This window comes from Hippoglossus hippoglossus, chromosome 14 (assembly GCF_009819705.1).
Source record: "Hippoglossus hippoglossus isolate fHipHip1 chromosome 14, fHipHip1.pri, whole genome shotgun sequence".
Lineage (NCBI taxonomy): Eukaryota > Metazoa > Chordata > Actinopteri > Pleuronectiformes > Pleuronectidae > Hippoglossus > Hippoglossus hippoglossus.
The window spans coordinates 6,647,696-6,664,801 of record NC_047164.1 but is presented as its reverse complement, the minus strand read 5'-3'; the positions used below and the strand labels follow the sequence as shown (position 1 = coordinate 6,664,801).

Here is a 17,106-nt window from a genome sequence, read left to right as displayed (position 1 = left end):
GTGTGTGCGTCAGACTCTCCCTTTATGGTGGGGAGATTAGGTCGTTAATCCTGTAGATCTCAGAGAAAAAGGCACTCCTGATACCACAATGGATTCACTCAGTCCACCAGGGAGAGGACAGACCTGCTGCTGATAGGCATCTCGACCTCTGACAGGCAGGCAGGGCCCACACACACACACTCATACAAACACACACACACACAGACTGAAGGCAGTGCACTTCACCAAGGTCAGGATATTATATTACATATGTATTGGATGCATGCTATAAATAACCCCACAACCATTGAACTAATATCATAAAACTGACATGTATGTGGAATATGTAGTATGTAGGCTCACTTTACACATGGTATATTTATAAAACCAGTAATTTTTCCCCACAATGCACTGTATTGCTTAAAAAACACCATTATTATTAGACTCTTCGCTCTTCATGACACCACATGCAATCCCGAAGAATGATTGACTAATTTAATGATTGAGTCATTGGAGGGTCAAGGATGAGCAGCCTTGTTGCGTTTTCTTCACTGATCGCAGATTGCTTCTAATGGACTAATTGTCTCCATGCATGACTGTAAAATGTAACTGTACACAGTTCAATTTTAAGTATTGCTGTGTATTTGAGAAAACTCAGAATAAGTTACATCCAGCTCAGCAGTTGTACAGCTAAAAGGGATGGTTCACCCCAAAAGGAAAATGCACTCATTATCTTCTCACTGCTGTGCTGATGGAGGGGTGGGTGGGAAGTGTTTGAGTCCACAAAACACTGTTGGAGTCTCAGGCGTAAACAGTGTGGCAGCCAAATCCATTCCAATTAAAGTACATGGTGACCAATTCTTCAAACGTAAAAAAAAATACTCCATACTGCTTCTGTGGTGTCATCCAAGTGTCTGTAAGCCCCGGCATTCAAGTTTGACTCAAAACGGCGTCATTTACACCATGTTTTTAGCCTAAATGTCTGCTGTGATCCACGCGCAAACACGGCTCCAGAGAAGGACACTTGGATGACACCACAGGAGCAGTATGGAGGCATTTCTTGTGTTTTTTAAGTTGTTTTGTTTACGTTTGAAGAATCTGTCCCCATTAACTTCAATTGTATTGGATTTGGCTGCAACACTGTGAACCCCTGAGACTCCAGAAGGGTTTTATGGACTCAAACACTTCACCCACCCCTCCATCGGCATAGTGGTGTGTAGATAATAAGGGAATTCACCCTTCACCATCTAGTCCTCTACTTATATTTAACTCCACATTAGATAATGGACCTTTGTGTCTGCAGTAAAGTTGGATTGAAAACGAGTGATTTTATCTTGAAAAAGAAAACGCCACCGGAAGCTGCGGGCGGAGTTCCGGTGTGAGGCAGCTAGCTTGCGGGTGGTGTCGCGGCAGCGGGGTGACAGCTGAACGGGAGGTGGAGGAGCAACATCACGGTCCGGAGCCTCAGCGACACTCGCTAACCAAAGTCCCGGTTTTAAAGAGCCGCACCGACACGTTGAGACGCCTTCCTCCAACCGCCGGGGGCCGGGTGTGACTCCACTAGCGGACGGTGACGCGGATATAAACGCAACCTCGGCTCCTTGTTTTTCCGCCGAGAGAGAACAGGGTCCGTGTCCGGATGTGCCAGCCGTGTTGGGTGTTTCGCATGGCGCAGGCACCTTTTTCCTGAAGCGGGGTATCCTTCGTGTTCGCTGGGGTCGGAGGAGGCCCTCGGGTCGGCAGCTTGTCCCACTATCGCCCCTCGTGTACGTCCGCATTTACCGATTTGTGGGAGGACAAACGACATGATTGAGTAATAAGAAGAAGAAGAGGAAGAAGAAGAAGACGCACGTCCTGACTGATCCAGAGAGAGACAGAGAGAGAGAGAGAGAAGAAGAAGAAGAAGAAGAAGTCTCTGTGTTTTTGTTTCCTTCCTTTCAAATCAACGTCGTGTGGTTCCAGAGGCTGTTTCAAGGGAGGAGGAGGACACAGGGAATACTCGTGTCCTTGTGCATGAGTGTGTGCGTGCGCGAGTGTGTGTGAACCCCCTCCGAGGACCGGGTCAACCTTCGAGATGACGGGCAGCACCCCAGCGGACATGGTGAGATCATCTCCCGTCACTTTTCCCAACACTTTAACCGCTGACATCCAATTTGTTCCCACGGGGGTTTTGAGTAAATACAGCGGATGAGTTATTCCTCTGTGATCTCTCCACAGGGTTGTTATGGAAGTGAATATGAACTTTTAGATCCCCAAAGTGGAGTTTGTGGATCCAAACCCTGAAATAACTGGTGCATATGAATGTTATACATCCTTAATAGACTGTTATTAACTCCCATTGAGCTCCATATGGTCTGAAACTCTATTAACAGGCTCAATAATCCATCATATTGATCGTCAAGCCTTCATTCATGTCTCTGAGTCACGCTGTTGTTGTGTGGAATTGATTTACATTCACAAAGTGGGATCAAAAATTGGATTAAGATACAAATATATATTAATATCAAAGTCAAAGTCCAAAGTCAGTCAACTTTATTGTCACTCCTTGAAAGGCTGTTTCTCTCTGATCCCCAGTGTAAACATATAAGTGAGAACATATAAGTATGCAACTTAATAAGGATGAGAATAATTCAATATTTGTCATGATAAATGTCACATTATATTTAAGTTATTGCTATTTTTCTTAAAGTTTAAAGGCCGATTTTCTCTCCTGGATGAAGGTTGTGGTATTATACTCGTCTTTATGGGCAGTGACACATACAGGGACACATGGATCCTCCACAGAGAAAATACAAAATTGACAAATGAGAAAATTCTAGAGTAAGAAATACATAAATATGAATACAAACAGAATTTAGAATAAAAATAGAATACTCCATCTCCATGCAATATAAAGATTAAAGTTGTGTAGTTGCACAGTTTGTCCAAATTCAGTAGATCATTAATGTTTTAAACCTCCTCACTGTGTTTACTCAATTCATAAGCAATATATCGATATATATTGAAGAACTTTGTTATATTGCTATTGATGAAATTATTAATTTTGTTTTACTACTCAGCCCCACCTGAAATATTTGAAAAGTTCAAATTACCTCATGACAATAATGCAAATATGACAAAAAAGGGAAAGCATATTTTTTGTTCCCACCTATGTTGAAATGGTATTGATTATTCAAAAGTCAACAGCATGAGGTCCCTTCATTCAAGTCCAGCATTCCTCTCACATCCGTCCGCTGAGCTCTTATCAAACCGGGGCTTTGTCTGCTGTGTATTTTATGTTTGACATTTAGTGAAAACCTCCAGCATCACAGGAAGCAGAGCTGGGAAAGAGACTGGAGTTCAGGAGGAGGCGAGGTGCTGCTTTGCTGGCTCCGAGTGTGCAGTGACTGATAATTGCAGTGCTGCTACCACCTCATTATGTCACACCTAGTGGTGCTTTAAAACAGGAGGCTGAACTGCAACCTTTACTCTGCCCATCAACGGGAATTATTTTACCAGCCTACCCCGACGAGACGTTATCCTCATATGACTTGTTTCCTTGTTCCTTGTGTGCTTCCCTTTATGAACTCTCATCATAAATGTTTATGTCAGCCTCTCGTGGGTAAGCTATTCCCCAAATTAAAAGGCATATAAAATTCATTTAGCCCGGTTTACCCAGTCGTATAGAGGTAATATTTCCCCTCTGTCAGTTTTATTCATGTCATCTTGGCTGCCAGTGTGCGTTGGCTCTAAGAATACCTCCAGGTGTATGTATAGAAAGGATAATCCACATAATGGGCCCCTCCAAGCACAGATCAGCTGTCCCAGCTGTGCCTGTACTCCTGCATGTCCGAGTTTAGCTGATCCCCTGAACAGTAGGTCCATTATGATGTCGGGAAGCTGCGATGTAATGCAGCGAGGAAGCTGGAGGTGTGCCGGCCTCCATATGTGTGTATATGTGGTGCGGTCAAAGCTAAAGCATCTAAGTATAGCACATTGCAAGGAAACTCCATGGATTATGTACATAATCATGAGATGAATCTTTCGTTTTTCTGATCTGTTATGACTGGTCGATAAATCCTCCTCCTAAAGAACATTCATAGAAGGTCTTGTGTAATGTCACCATCTGTGTGAGTGTGTGAGGCATCATATGAACTTCCCCCACAGTCGTATGGTTGTGTTGACAAGGGATGGGTTCCAGTACTTTGGATCTAGAAGTCAACAGGACAGCTACACAATGTAATATTTGCACGAGCATGTGTTCAAATGTCTTCCATCCAACATTTGACGTCCAAAATAAGAATTTCAGGCATTTTTTTTAACACTTTAAAAGGCTGTATGCTCGGCCTGATGGGGTTTCACCATATTCTGTGACCCGTAAGATTCTGTGACCTCTAGCAGTGCACCAATGAATTTGTTCTGGGGTGATGCAAGTTGCTGATAATGGTAATTTATATTTATTGTTCTTTAAAGATATATATTTTGTTGTTTTAACTGTGTAATATGCTGTGGGCAATTTGTTCTTTTTAACTTTTATTTAGCACTCCTATTTTCATTGAATTTTGTACAATACAATGAAGACAAAGGCTTTTTGTTCTATTTATATTCTAATAAGCGCAACGTGCTCAATGTCAGCGATTGATTTAATTTGAATTCTCTGAAGGATGAAGTAGAATCAAGTTATTAATTATTTTCCTCGCGTCCTTTTTACTTAAGCTCCTTTGACCTCTGCAGCTGCAGCACGGCCCCCTGGTGAGCAGCTAAATGAGTCAGGAGGGCTGTAATGAATGGCTCAGATCGGTGACAAAATGTGTGGTGAAAAATCCCTAAAACGCCTTCACACAGCAGAAGGACCATGGTTTCGCTTTGATAGTCAATTTCCTACTTTCAATTGGTGTAAAGCTATGTTCCAATTCACTCTTCGCTTCAAGACCGAATTGAAATGATACAGATTGGTCTGTGGAGGATTTCTTTATAGAGTCACCAGCTTGTCCTGACTGAACCATTGCATTCTTAGCGACTTTGAGCCGCCGTCTGCATAGCTAGCTCCTTAGCGTCGTCACAGGCGCGCACTGAATCCTGGGATAGATTGGCAAGAGAGGAGGACTCGTTTGACACCCATGTTTGAAGGAGCCTTCAAAATGGGATTGCCTTTAAATTTATTCTAACCCTAACCCCCCGAAGGATGTGGCCCCTAAATCTAGACACAGCTAGACTCACGTTTGTTGTGTAATCAGGCTCCAAATCCAGACTTCTTTTTTTTCTCTTTTTACACAAAACATGTGAATTTGATTTCGTTGCTGTGCTGAGTGATGTTTGTTTTCACTCTCCGCCAAACAAACGACTTTCAAAAGGGCAGATTTGTAACTGGATTCACATTCAATAAATACATACCGACCCTCAATCCTCTGTTTTGATCGCACTACTCCTCCTAATAGTATTTTCCTGGTGTATTAGTCTTGTAGCATAAGATTATCCAAGTTTGGTTCAGGCCTCCAGCCGCCCTGCTGAATTGCCTTGAAGCAACATGCTGAACTCCTGCCAGCTGGTTTTACAGCTCAGCCTGATCTGCGCTCCGAGTATTTCCCTGTGGGGGAAGCATTATCGCATCATTTAATGCCAGTGTCGGGCAGGAAGTTCGTTTCTCCGACGGTAAAGTAATAATATTATTTCCACTGCCAACTCTGAGGCATTCTTGTTTTGAATGGTATTTTATTCTTAGCCGGAGCGGCTGTCTTCAGGCTTACGTTATTATCATGCCTGCAGCGGAAACATAAAAGGTCAAATCCTGCACATGAGTGAGACGTTTTCAGCCTGTGTAAATCTTCAGAGCAATTGCTTCCCTTTGTGGTTTTGCTCAGTCTATACATCAAACTAGCTCCTTAAGTTCCCCAAGGAAATCAGAGGAAATATCAGCTATCTGCATTTAACTCATCCTGTGTGGTTGAAAATCAGCAGCAGATGATTTCAACCACACCGCCACCGCCAGCCCTCCTCCCCATCCCCTCTCCGTCTGCGGAAAGAGGAGTAAGTGTATGCACACACACTTAAAAAGGCTGTATGGAGTGGGAGTGAGGAGTAGGAGGAGAGGAGATTGCTGGTGCCAAACATTGTGGCTGAATGAATCTGAGAGAAAGAATAGGAGAAGGAATAGTCGTGCCCCTCGAGAATGGAGGATGGGATTTTTTTTTTCTCCAGAGTGAAGGATGGGGAGGGGGCAAATTACCTCGCCCCAGGCAGATCTCAGAAGTGCTGACAGGGTTGAAATGGTCCCCCTGGCAACAGAGAAATGCTCGGATCTGAAGTCTGGATGCCTGTGTGTGTGTGTGTGTGTGTGTGTGTGTGTGTGTGTGTGTGTGTGTGTGTGTGTGTGTGTGTGTGTGTGTGTGTGTGTGTGTGTGTGTGTGTGTGTGTGTGTGTGTGTGTGTGTGTGTGTGTGTGTGTGTGTGTGTGTGTGTGTGTGTGTGTGTGTGTGTGTGTGTGTGTGTGTGTGTGGAGGGACTGGGTCAAGGTGCACTGCAGGTATGTGTGTGTGTTTGAAACAATGAGCAGATGAGAATAAAGCACCTCATTTCAGATATAAACCTGCTGTATGAATATACTCCAGACAGGAGTGAGAGTCCCAAGGAGCAGGGAGTGAATGTCAAACATCCTCGATATGTCCCAGCACGGCACAGCAGACGGGACAAGGACATCCAGGTCGACACAGAAAGAAGGACATGACTCACACTTCCTTACAGGGCTTTACAAGTGGGATTAGTTTAATAGTGCCGCATAATAATGCTGAATAATATACACAAGCGACTGTCACTGCGGTTTGAACCAATGTTTGTTTGCGAGCTCGGCTGTCAGAGCTGTCAGTTTGGGAGCACAGACTTTATCGCTCTGTACACTTAAGCCACATCCATACTACTACGTTTTTTATCTGAAAATGTAGTAGTATGGATGTAGCCTCAGGTACCTTTTCAAAGGTTGAAGGAAGGTTTGATGTGTTTCTGGTTCCCTGAACAGCAGATCTCGCTCTGCGGTTTATCCAGCTTTAGAAATGTAAACTGTTTCCAAATCGCCAGTGTTGTGTTAAATCTCTTCATCATGACTTCCTCCCCTGATCTTTATATGTCTATACATCAATAGCATCTTTCATTATCAGAAAGTGGTAACAACATGACTGTGAGGCTCCTCAGCTCTACTCTGTATGAATTAATTTGCGTTGGAGATGGTGATCCTGACGGCCCTAACTCAAACCAGAACAGGACGTACGATAGAACGTATTAACTATGTGGGAGAAGTTGTTCGTCTCTAATGATCAGTAGGTTTGGACTCAAACCTGTGTCTGCTGTCATCCAACAAAGCGATTAATTGTGTAGTTAGTTCAGTATCTATTTATCAACTCTATCAAGAATACTGGATTTTTGTTTCCCCGTAAAAGCGAGTTATCTAGCCACACACTACTCTGTGTGTGGCTTAGTCTAATTTTAGTGGTTTTAAAAGCAGTTTATAGTTCATTCCCACATTGTTGAGAGTCTCCTTTCGGGCACAGACACACACACACACACACTCACTGACAGAGACACACACAAAGGAGTCAAAGGTGGGGGTCAGAGGTCGGTGGTGTGTGGGTCACAGAAGAAATAAACAATGGGTGGGGAATCCTTGCTGCTGAAAACAGCAGTCCCCGTCCCTCTTCCCACTCGAGCTGAGCTCAGCATGTGTGACACCGAGTGGCCGGAGACAGAGAGCGGGTCCGCGGGTGCGTCCTCCAGCCTCGGGCAGGAGCTGCCAACAGGGCTTTGATTGACACATTCGGAGGGAGAGGGAACACTATTGAATCCCCACAGGGCCAGTTGGATGAAGCACGCTGGTGAATAAGTGTGTGTGTTACCGATGCCATGTGTTGCGGGCCTGAGTCACGGATCAGGATTACATCATCCCGCCCGGGTGCAGGAGTTGATGTATTGACTCTGACATTGTCACATGTAGGCCTTCGGAGCGCCACGCAAAGTTTGGACAGGAGTTCTGAAGGTGCAGGGGCCGTGTTCGACATTCATTTCAAGCCTTTCAGGAAAGCGACGACTCAAAATTCAAACACAGGTTGTGTAACACAGCAGCTGCTTTACTGATGATGAATACTCAGTTGTTCATAGGGTTAATAATAATATTACTAATAACTATTAAAGGTTGCTCATTGCCTTTAGACAAACTGTATGCTACATCCACCAGGCAAGGAAAACAGTAACCTTTATTTGTAGTCTGCCCAGATCATATTACTGTACGCAGACTTTATAAATGGCTTCATTGTGGTTCTATCGACAACTGAGGCTGAATAGTTCTATTTATATTGGTATGAATGGAAAACAGATTTGAATATGTCCTAGTAAAAGTTGTGTTTCCAGACTGTGCGTTGACATTTCTGCTGGTTTGTAGGTGGGGTTGTTCATTTGGTAGATATTTGTATTGCCAGTAACTGATATTAGCAAAGCTGTCGTCAGTCCTCTGTGACTGTGAAGCGTTAATTTAGTTGTATTGATGTATGTCTGCAATAGCAACCGGAAGTCCTATTGAAAGCCTCTCATCCATTGATTGCTTATGTAACTGTTTGTTTGGTTATGTTTGGCTGTGTGTTTGTCATTGGCGCATGTGTCTGTGCACGTGTATCCTGTGTGTTGCACAGATCCAACTGTACATACCTGTCAGAACCGCCATGCTTTCTCTTCTCCATCTTTCATGTCCACTCCAGCTGAGTTACATATTCATGGTGCGACCTGTATCTGCGTGTTTCATATTGGAGTCATACAAAATAATGGGGTTCATTGAGCTTGTATCACATTTCCGGCAGCCAATAAATGTCAATTTATCATCTCAGCGAAGGAGGTTATGTTTTCATCAGCGTTTGTCAGATTATGCAAAAACTACTCAACGGATTTCCATTAAAATCTTGCCGAGGGGCGGAGCAGGACCTAAGAAAGATCTCATTAAAGTTTTTTGCAGATCCAGGTCAGGGCGCGAATCCAGGGATCTTTTTTATACTGTCTTTAACATAGTGAGATAGGGTGTTAGCCTCTCTCCTAGAACCCTTCTAGTAAAAGCTACACAGTATTTACATGCATTATATGTTCTGCTTGTGCCAGGATTGCAATCATAGTAGAGCAAGGCTACAATAAAGTTTTTATATACAGTTAAACCTGGTTTCTTTTGCTGTTGTGTGAACCAAAGAAAAGTGGTGTGGGTGAAGAATGTGGTGGGGTGAAAAAAAAAGTCATTTTACAGCGGGCATGTTATGCTGACGCTCAGAGGCCGAGCATGCGGGTTGGTTTAAAGTTAGCTCGAGCTAAAATAAAGATTAAAAAAGTCACACAATTCTTGTTTTCCTGTTTTCTGGAGGCTTCCACACATCAAATCCTCTGAAGGCCTCATTTAAACTATGTCTATTGGACTCATGTAGATCACCTCCTCACCTTGGAGCAAGCAAACTTAAATACGCACAAACACTGAATCTTCTCTTAGGTTTTCTCACTCATCTCGTGGTTTGAAAGTGAGACCCTGTCACCTCAGAAGTTAGTTTACGTTTCTGATCAGCACAGCCAGAAGCCTGAACATTTCTCTGAGTAATCCAGAGGGTTCCTTAGAAAAAAAAGTGTCTGTGTGACCATGTTGGGATAAGGGCTTATTCTGCTGGAAATTACCCCTCTTTTCTGCCGTCAGTTCAGCAGTCATTGTTGGCAGGTATGGCTGTGCTCAGGCTGAGGAATGTGTTGAACTACTTCACTGTTTTGGGGGTTGGGGTGGGGGGGAGTGGCGGGGCTCCCATGGTCCCAGTTCAAGGGGAAACTTCTGGTCTGGCTGATCTCTCTTGAAAGTGAATGGGCACTCGTTGTGTCTGGAGTCGTAGGAGCAGCGATGGTGGCATAATGTGCCCCATATCCACAGCAGCAAGGCACATGGCAGACACATAACAATTCAGGACAGACGTACAGTGAGGGTACTATTCAGCTTTGATGCCAAGTGTTACAGAGTCAGAGCTCGACATAAATGAGTAGGTGTGAGTGTGAGTAATGTGCAAGCTGTCAGATGGAGCTAACACAACAAAGTAATCCTAACTTTCCTCTGTGCGCCTGCAGCCATTTTCAAAGGTACGTGTGAGTGTGCTTGTATTTTGTCTACGCATGCATGGTATTCCATAGAAAAACTGGCTCGAGAAAAACCTGTTCTTCCAGTTAAGAGTGACGTGTTTGCTGTCTACTTTGCAAATGGAGTAACACCCACTCCGGCTCACCTTTGCCTCAGACACCAGCACAAACTGAGCTGCATACAAAGGCCATTGTATTCTGGCGTTTAGCACAGTGCCATTAAGTCCCTTGTGTCCTTCTGTTAAAACCGACCTGCCAGCAAAAAGTCAGTGATAAACATTTAACTCTTAAATTATGTATTTCCTAAAGAATTTATCTCCAGACATGAAGCTGAAATACTTAATCTGAATACAATTTTATTTTCCTCCTAAAACACACAATGTGTGTGTAATTGTTGAATGTTCACTTCTTCACAGGTCATACAAAAGTCCACACACCCAAATAGGATGTGAAAAACATGACTCTGGTGTCCTCCACAGTTACACCCATATCACTACAATTGAATTTGAAAACACAACACTGTTGCTACGGTTCCGCCTGCCCTCTGCTCTTCCCTGGAGTTTTTGAGCGCCTACAAGCAACAAGTTTGGATATGTTGTTGGTTTTACTTTGAAAACTCTGGCGGTGTTTCGCCATATGGAAACGTAGAAATGACAGAGTCACCCGCCTTCGCTTTCTGATTGGCTCTTATCAGTCTTGACTCAAAACATTGCCAAATCTTACTGTCAGTAACAGTTCCACCTCGTCATCGGGCCAAGAAAAGAAACCTCTGCTCTAACTTTTCACCATTGCTGCTCCTCATTCGTTGTATTAAATGAATAGTAGACAATCTGCTTCCTGTGCCCAGTCTACCTGCATTGTCATGTGATATGTATTTTCAGGTTTGCAAGTATTTCTTAGCTAAAATAATGTTAAAATCAATAAATATGGCCCAAAAATATACAGCTGCCTTTAAAAGTGCTTGGAAATTTCCTGATTGGACAGAGATCATTTCTAAATACAGAGCTAAGACGCTGGTGTGGAAAATACTGTTTTATTAGTAAAGTTGTAGCCTATGTTTCTAGAATTCAAAGGATGCCGTGATCTGACTTACGAAACCGAAAAGAGGAAGAGAAACCTGAGTTGTCAGGGATAAGATAAAAAGCCAAACAAATTCTCAGTTTACTGCACTTTACTAAGAAAAGTTTTCTTTCTGGAATCTGCCAGTAGCCTTTTCTCCTTTGTTTGATTTCCTTGTCAACTGAGGCAGCTGTGTGGCCGTGACATCACCATTTGTGTTATCAAATATTCTACTCAGACTTTTTGTCATTCAGCAGCGTGAACTCATGTAAATCATGAATGCAAACAGTGAGTCGCTCAGTTTCCAGTTTCGTGCTCCTTTTAGATAACAGGTTTCTAATGGAAATTCTGCACTAATAATGTTCCCAATCGTTGCGCTAAGTGCATGTAGAGTATCCGTCTCAGTTTTTCACCAGGCTTTAATTGCACTGACGAACTCTGGCATCTTGATATCGTCTCTTGTCTTATAATTGGCATTCAAAGGATGTTACGGGAAGGGGAACTTTGCATAAAGCTGCACAATATGGCTGCAATTTTCCTTTCCATATAATTTAAATAGATATAAAACAAAAGCACTCAAGTGAAAAAAAAACACACACTCTCTTCTCTGTACGTCTAAATATTGAGTAGAAACAGAGTGTGTGTGTGTGTGTGAGTAGGGGGGGGGGGTTGTTTGACTAGCTCAATAAAAGGAGTCTTTCAGCTGCACTGGAAACAATTTCCAGCCGAGGGGACATTTATATTAAAGCTTTGCCTTGCCAGCATAGACTCAGTGTGTGTGTGTGTGTGTGTGTGTGTGTGTGTGTGTGTGTGTGTGTGTGTGTGTGTGTGTGTGTGTGTGTGTGTGTGTGTGTGTGTGTGTGTGTGTGTGTGTGTGTGTGTGTGTGTGTGTGTGTGTGTGTGTGTGTGTGTGTGTGTGTGTGTGTGTGTGTGTGTGTGCGCACGTCAGAGCAGCCAGCCATCAAGAGTCGACAGTCCCTCTTCCTGATGCATTTTGGGAACAGGCTGCCATTTCTAAATCAGTGCTTAAGTCTGTGCAGATATCTGAACGACCTGTGCCAGCGCAGACAGTCAGTTCATCAGACAGACAATACTTACTGAGGGAATTAGAGGGTCAGTGTTGAGACTCTTAGGGGCCCAGACGTGACACACATGATCCGCAGAGCAGTCTTCCAGAGGTCAAGCCTCATCAGCCGGCTGTTCCAGCAGGATCAGCCGGCCTCACTTTCAGGCCTTTAACCCAGACTTTTACTCTGCTGTGGCTGTCAAAGAGAAAATATCCGATTTTCAAGGTTGGTTTTCACGCTGTGACTCTCTTATAGTTGTTAGAGGGGGCCCAATTAATTATTGTTTACATAATCAAATAATCAGCTACTTTTTGTGGTTTATCGATTGATTTTTCGTCTTTCAAATATTGAAACCCAAAGATATTCAATTTTTTTTTGTCTTATGAAACAAACAAAAAGCAGCGAATCATCACATTTGAGGAGCTGACATTTTTTGGGGGGTCATTTTAGCTTTACAATGTACTGTTGGAATGAGTTGAAACACTTGAACATATTAGTATAGAAGTTGTTGAAAGCTAAATATTTGCGAGACGATTTTGGATGAAAATAAATAAACTGTGGAGCTGAGTCAACTTCACGAGTCAATATAATATAATAAAAAACAATATAATATAAAACAAAACTATAAGATGGTTACACTATCCACAACAGTTATGTGTTTCTGTGTGAAACAATATTGAGGACGTTTTTTTAACGAAGAATTCACCAGAATGGCGGAAGAAGTGGCTCCTTAGCAACTCTATCAACCGACTTGTAGCGGAGCAACGGTTGCTAGGTAACCGTCTCAAAACATGTGTGTCATATCTAAAGCCTTCATCCTCAGCTGGTAACTCAAGCCAGCTTCAATATCATGGGTTTTAGTGTTTTTTCCACTATGTGAACACTATAGACCGAGGTAATCTTTCTCATTTCGTCCGACTCTGTGAACACACCAAGAGAAACTCCTGTGTGTTGGACCGTGATTGTGATCCTAATGCTGGAGCAGCGTAAAGCTCATGTTGAGCAGGATGATCAAACATGCATTGTATACTTGATAGTATTTGAGTTTTTGGGCTGTAATGGCAAGCTTGAAAAGTAATTTGTGGGAAATGCATTTTGCTGAGAGGTTGTCGGGACATCGGAGGAAAGCGTAACAGGGAGATGGATGGTTAAGAAGCCAATTATCCTTTTTTTGGCAGCTTCTCTTCTCTTATGAGACTGAGATCACCGAGGACTTAAAGATATATTGCGATGATAAGGGAAGTGTATCTGTGTGTCTGTGTGTGTGTGAATACCAAGCATGGCGAGGGTATAGTTGGCCTTCATGCTGTCCTGCACAAATTTGTCAGTGCATGTTGGACGCTACGGAGCACACTGTCTATGAATGTCCCTAATGTTCCCAGCAGGGTTTGTGCATGTGTGTGTTTCATGTGCACGTGTGTGTGTGTGTTCTTATCAGAATGAACGAGCAGTAATGAAGCATTGGACCTCGGACTGGAATGATTTAGGGGTTTTCATCAGTTTTTCCTCTGTTTCATGTAATGAGGAAGCTTTGGTTTATCTAAGGGGAAGCAGCAGAACTTACTTACGCAGAGGACATCAGATATTGACCTTTGATTGAATTTGAATTTTTTTTAATCATTTGACTATATTTAACAAAAGCAGCAGTCTTTCCCTGGCTCTGTATCAGTATCAGTGATCTAGGCTTGTGGGTTTGAAAGCTCGCTTCTTTGTGCGTGAGTAAGGCTGGCATATTTTGGCTAAGTTTAGCTGACTTCCATTTAGCTTGGCACGTATTCGCTCAGTCAGCTGATCGGAGTATAATTACAGTTCATAGTACAGTGTGATTTAAGGCTCTCAAGAACCAGTAAGGCAGCAAGATAGTGGGTACTGTAATCCTTTCTTGTGTTTAATCTAAAGGTCTCAGTGTTGAATAAACAGCGTTGTATCTGTGAAGCAAAAGTGTGCTTCATTTTCAAAAACGGTCTTAACCTTTTTATCCTGGCAAACATCTTAATTATGTTCACGTAACTGGCAGGCCCCTAAACAGCAGCCCCCCCCCCCCCTCATGTGATGATATTATCGGTATCCATTATTTTTCTGCCTTGGTGTGGAATAATGTTTGTCAGAGATCCCCCCTCCCCCCACAGTGTAACTGGCTTCCTGCTCTGTCTCCCCAGCGAGGCTGCCTTTTTCCTGTCGCGCACAACACAAACAACCAGTGGCTACATCAGATCTCCAGCAGACGACAATGGAAAGAAATAAACAACAAAACAATGAGCAAACCGCTAGACATGCAGGCCTTACATGCTGCAAACACAAACACTAATATGTTTTTTTACCGTTTTAAAAATAAAGTGACAACCGTCCAGACTTCTTAATCTCATATATCACATGACCCTAGACGTACACTGGGCATGTGTGTGCTGATGTTAACAGTCAGTTGTTTAGTTCCAGAAAATACTACCAACCAGAAAACACAATGGGGAAAGTTCCATTTTTTTTTAATCTTGGGCGATAAAGTGTTATGAGTTGTGACTGACAAGAACCATTAAGGAAGTGAATGTGGATGACTGCATCCTCATTTCCAAATGTCTTCTATCCATCCAGATTGCAACACAGCTCCGCAGTTTTCAAAATAAAACCGGTCCAGCGGCGTTCACAAACAGTAGTGTGGACACCAGGCGTTAATGTAAAAAAACACTGATGCCTTTTAAAACTAAAACATAGTAGAGTGGATGTAGCCGGCAGTTTGTGTCTGTTGATAATGTAAAAACCTTCACTTTGATGTGAATCTATGACATTGCCTAGTTTCCATTCAGACTGCTAGAACAAGGGAATTCTGCGGGCTTCGCAGTCTCAAGCTCTAATTACTGAATCCATAGTGTTGCAGTCGTGAACCGTCATGTAACGTGTGGACCAATTAGTAGTTATGGCTACAACAAAATCTTATACAAGACCACGAATTGCCTTTAAAGTAACGTAAGAGCTGAGTCTTAACGTACAGTGACAATAAAGGATGTTGCATTATCCTAAAGGATTGCACAATGTTGCTTTACAAAACTTAGTACTAGTTGTTCTATTGTAACTGTGTCTGATGTGTGTGAATATTTTAGGTGCAAACTGCCAGGCGACTCTAGATGGAAATTTGGTTTAAGAACGTGTTTGTGTTTGTTATGTTCAGTATTTCACTTGCATGTAGACCCGCATCTATTCCTGTCTCTGCATGCAGCTTCATTGCCGAATAGGCCCCAGAAAATGCAATGTGTGCGCACGTTCATGTGTGTGAGTATGTGTGTGGTAATAATACCCCTGGTTGTTTCTGTCCAGTGCCATCTGGTAAATTCCAGCACAGAGGACGTTTTAGTTTGCCAGCCGTCTCTATCTGTGTGCCTCTCTCTCTCTCTCTCTCTCGCTTGCCCTCCCTTCTCATACACACACATGTAGACGCACACTTATTCTCCTTCACACACATGGCATCACGTCAGCTGTGACTGCAGGGCAATGGTCTTTTCTGAAGGAGAAAGGGAAATGCTCTAGCTGCCATTCCTCCTCTCTCTCTCTCTCTCGCTCTCTCTCTCTAGCTTACTCTTATATTCCATCAGCAGTTTATTCTTTGAATTAAGACATTATTTCATCTGAGGAAAGAAAAAACTGGAGTAGCTATTGTTTTTCGGATCCCTAATATGAGCTTTATTGTGCCGTTATCGTTTGTGATAGGAAAACATCCACAATAACAACGTGTCAGAAACTGAGGAGCAGAATCGCATTTACCCGACAACCATGCACTGTGACATAATCGTTTTCTGGACTCAAACAGCAACACATGCTCAGACACTTTGTAATTTATCTTTCTATTTACTCTCAACAAAAAATGAGGCCACATTTTTTCACCAGCAGTATTAAACATTGATAATAAAGGTAATACAGGTATGTTGAGTTACTTTGATCTCCATGCATCTTCCTCCATCAAAACCTTTAACAGCAAATACCTGCACAAACAGAGAATAGTCAGCTAATTACTATTGATTTTAGAGCTGCAGGTGATTTTTTTATGATTTTATTATGGATTTGTAATTTAAACTAATGATGACAAATTTAATCAAAAGGTTTGTGACAAAAATGTTGTGACAAAAAACACAAATCAAATAAAACTGAATAAATTGAATAATTCCTACTGGTACCAGTAATGCAGCATTTTGCTTCTCGAATATCTTAAATGATTCAAATTTAGCTTCTCTTGAGTAAAGTTAATCAAATAATAATTTCAGCTCTACTTTGCTTTGAAAGTCACAGGGGCAAGCTGTAAATGTAAAAACGCCTGAAATCAATTCATCTGTAAAAATTGTAGATGAACACAGGGAAAAGCTTGTGCTTGAAAAGGACAACCTGAAAGGTTATAAATCAAGCTAATCCTGACTGCAGGGCATCAACTATACACTGCCAGGGAGACCACCAAGGAAAGAGGATGGGGGTGGTCGGTGTTTAGAGACAGAGGAGGGAGGACGGGGGAGACAGAGGTCACCACAGAGTAGGTAGTTATCTCGGGTGCGAGGGGGGGGGAGAGAACAACATGGAGACGCTTTATTTGACTCCAGGGCTTTCACATAGCTGGGGGTCAGGAAAGCATGGGGAGGAAGTCACATTGGTGAGACACCCTGGGATGGATGCGGGGGTGCAGTGAGAGGGGGAGCGGGGGTGAGGAGGACAGAGCTGCTGCAGAGCAAATGGGAGGACGAAGGAGGAGAAGGACAGGAGGTCCTTTCATCAAAGCCTTCACCAGGGATCATCAACCCTCTGTGTGGTCCCCTCACACCAGCAGCATGCCGGCATGTGGCATGTTGGCCTTTGAGTTTCTGCTGGTTTTTGCAGAGTTCCTGAACTGGCAGAATGAAGACGAGGAGGCAGAACAGAAA

General features: G+C 42.9%; 1 protein-coding gene across 1 annotated transcript in view; it reads left to right on the top strand.

The window, feature by feature from the left end:
* The first annotated feature begins 1,363 nt into the window (after positions 1-1,363).
* Positions 1,364-17,106, top strand: part of ubl3a (ubiquitin-like 3a) — a 32,945-nt gene continuing 17,202 nt past the window's right edge. Inside the window, exon 1 of the mRNA XM_034606609.1 lies at positions 1,364-2,080. Coding sequence (XP_034462500.1) covers positions 2,054-2,080 — 27 coding nt within the window. The 5' untranslated portion in view covers positions 1,364-2,053. The remainder of the gene's footprint in view (positions 2,081-17,106) is intronic.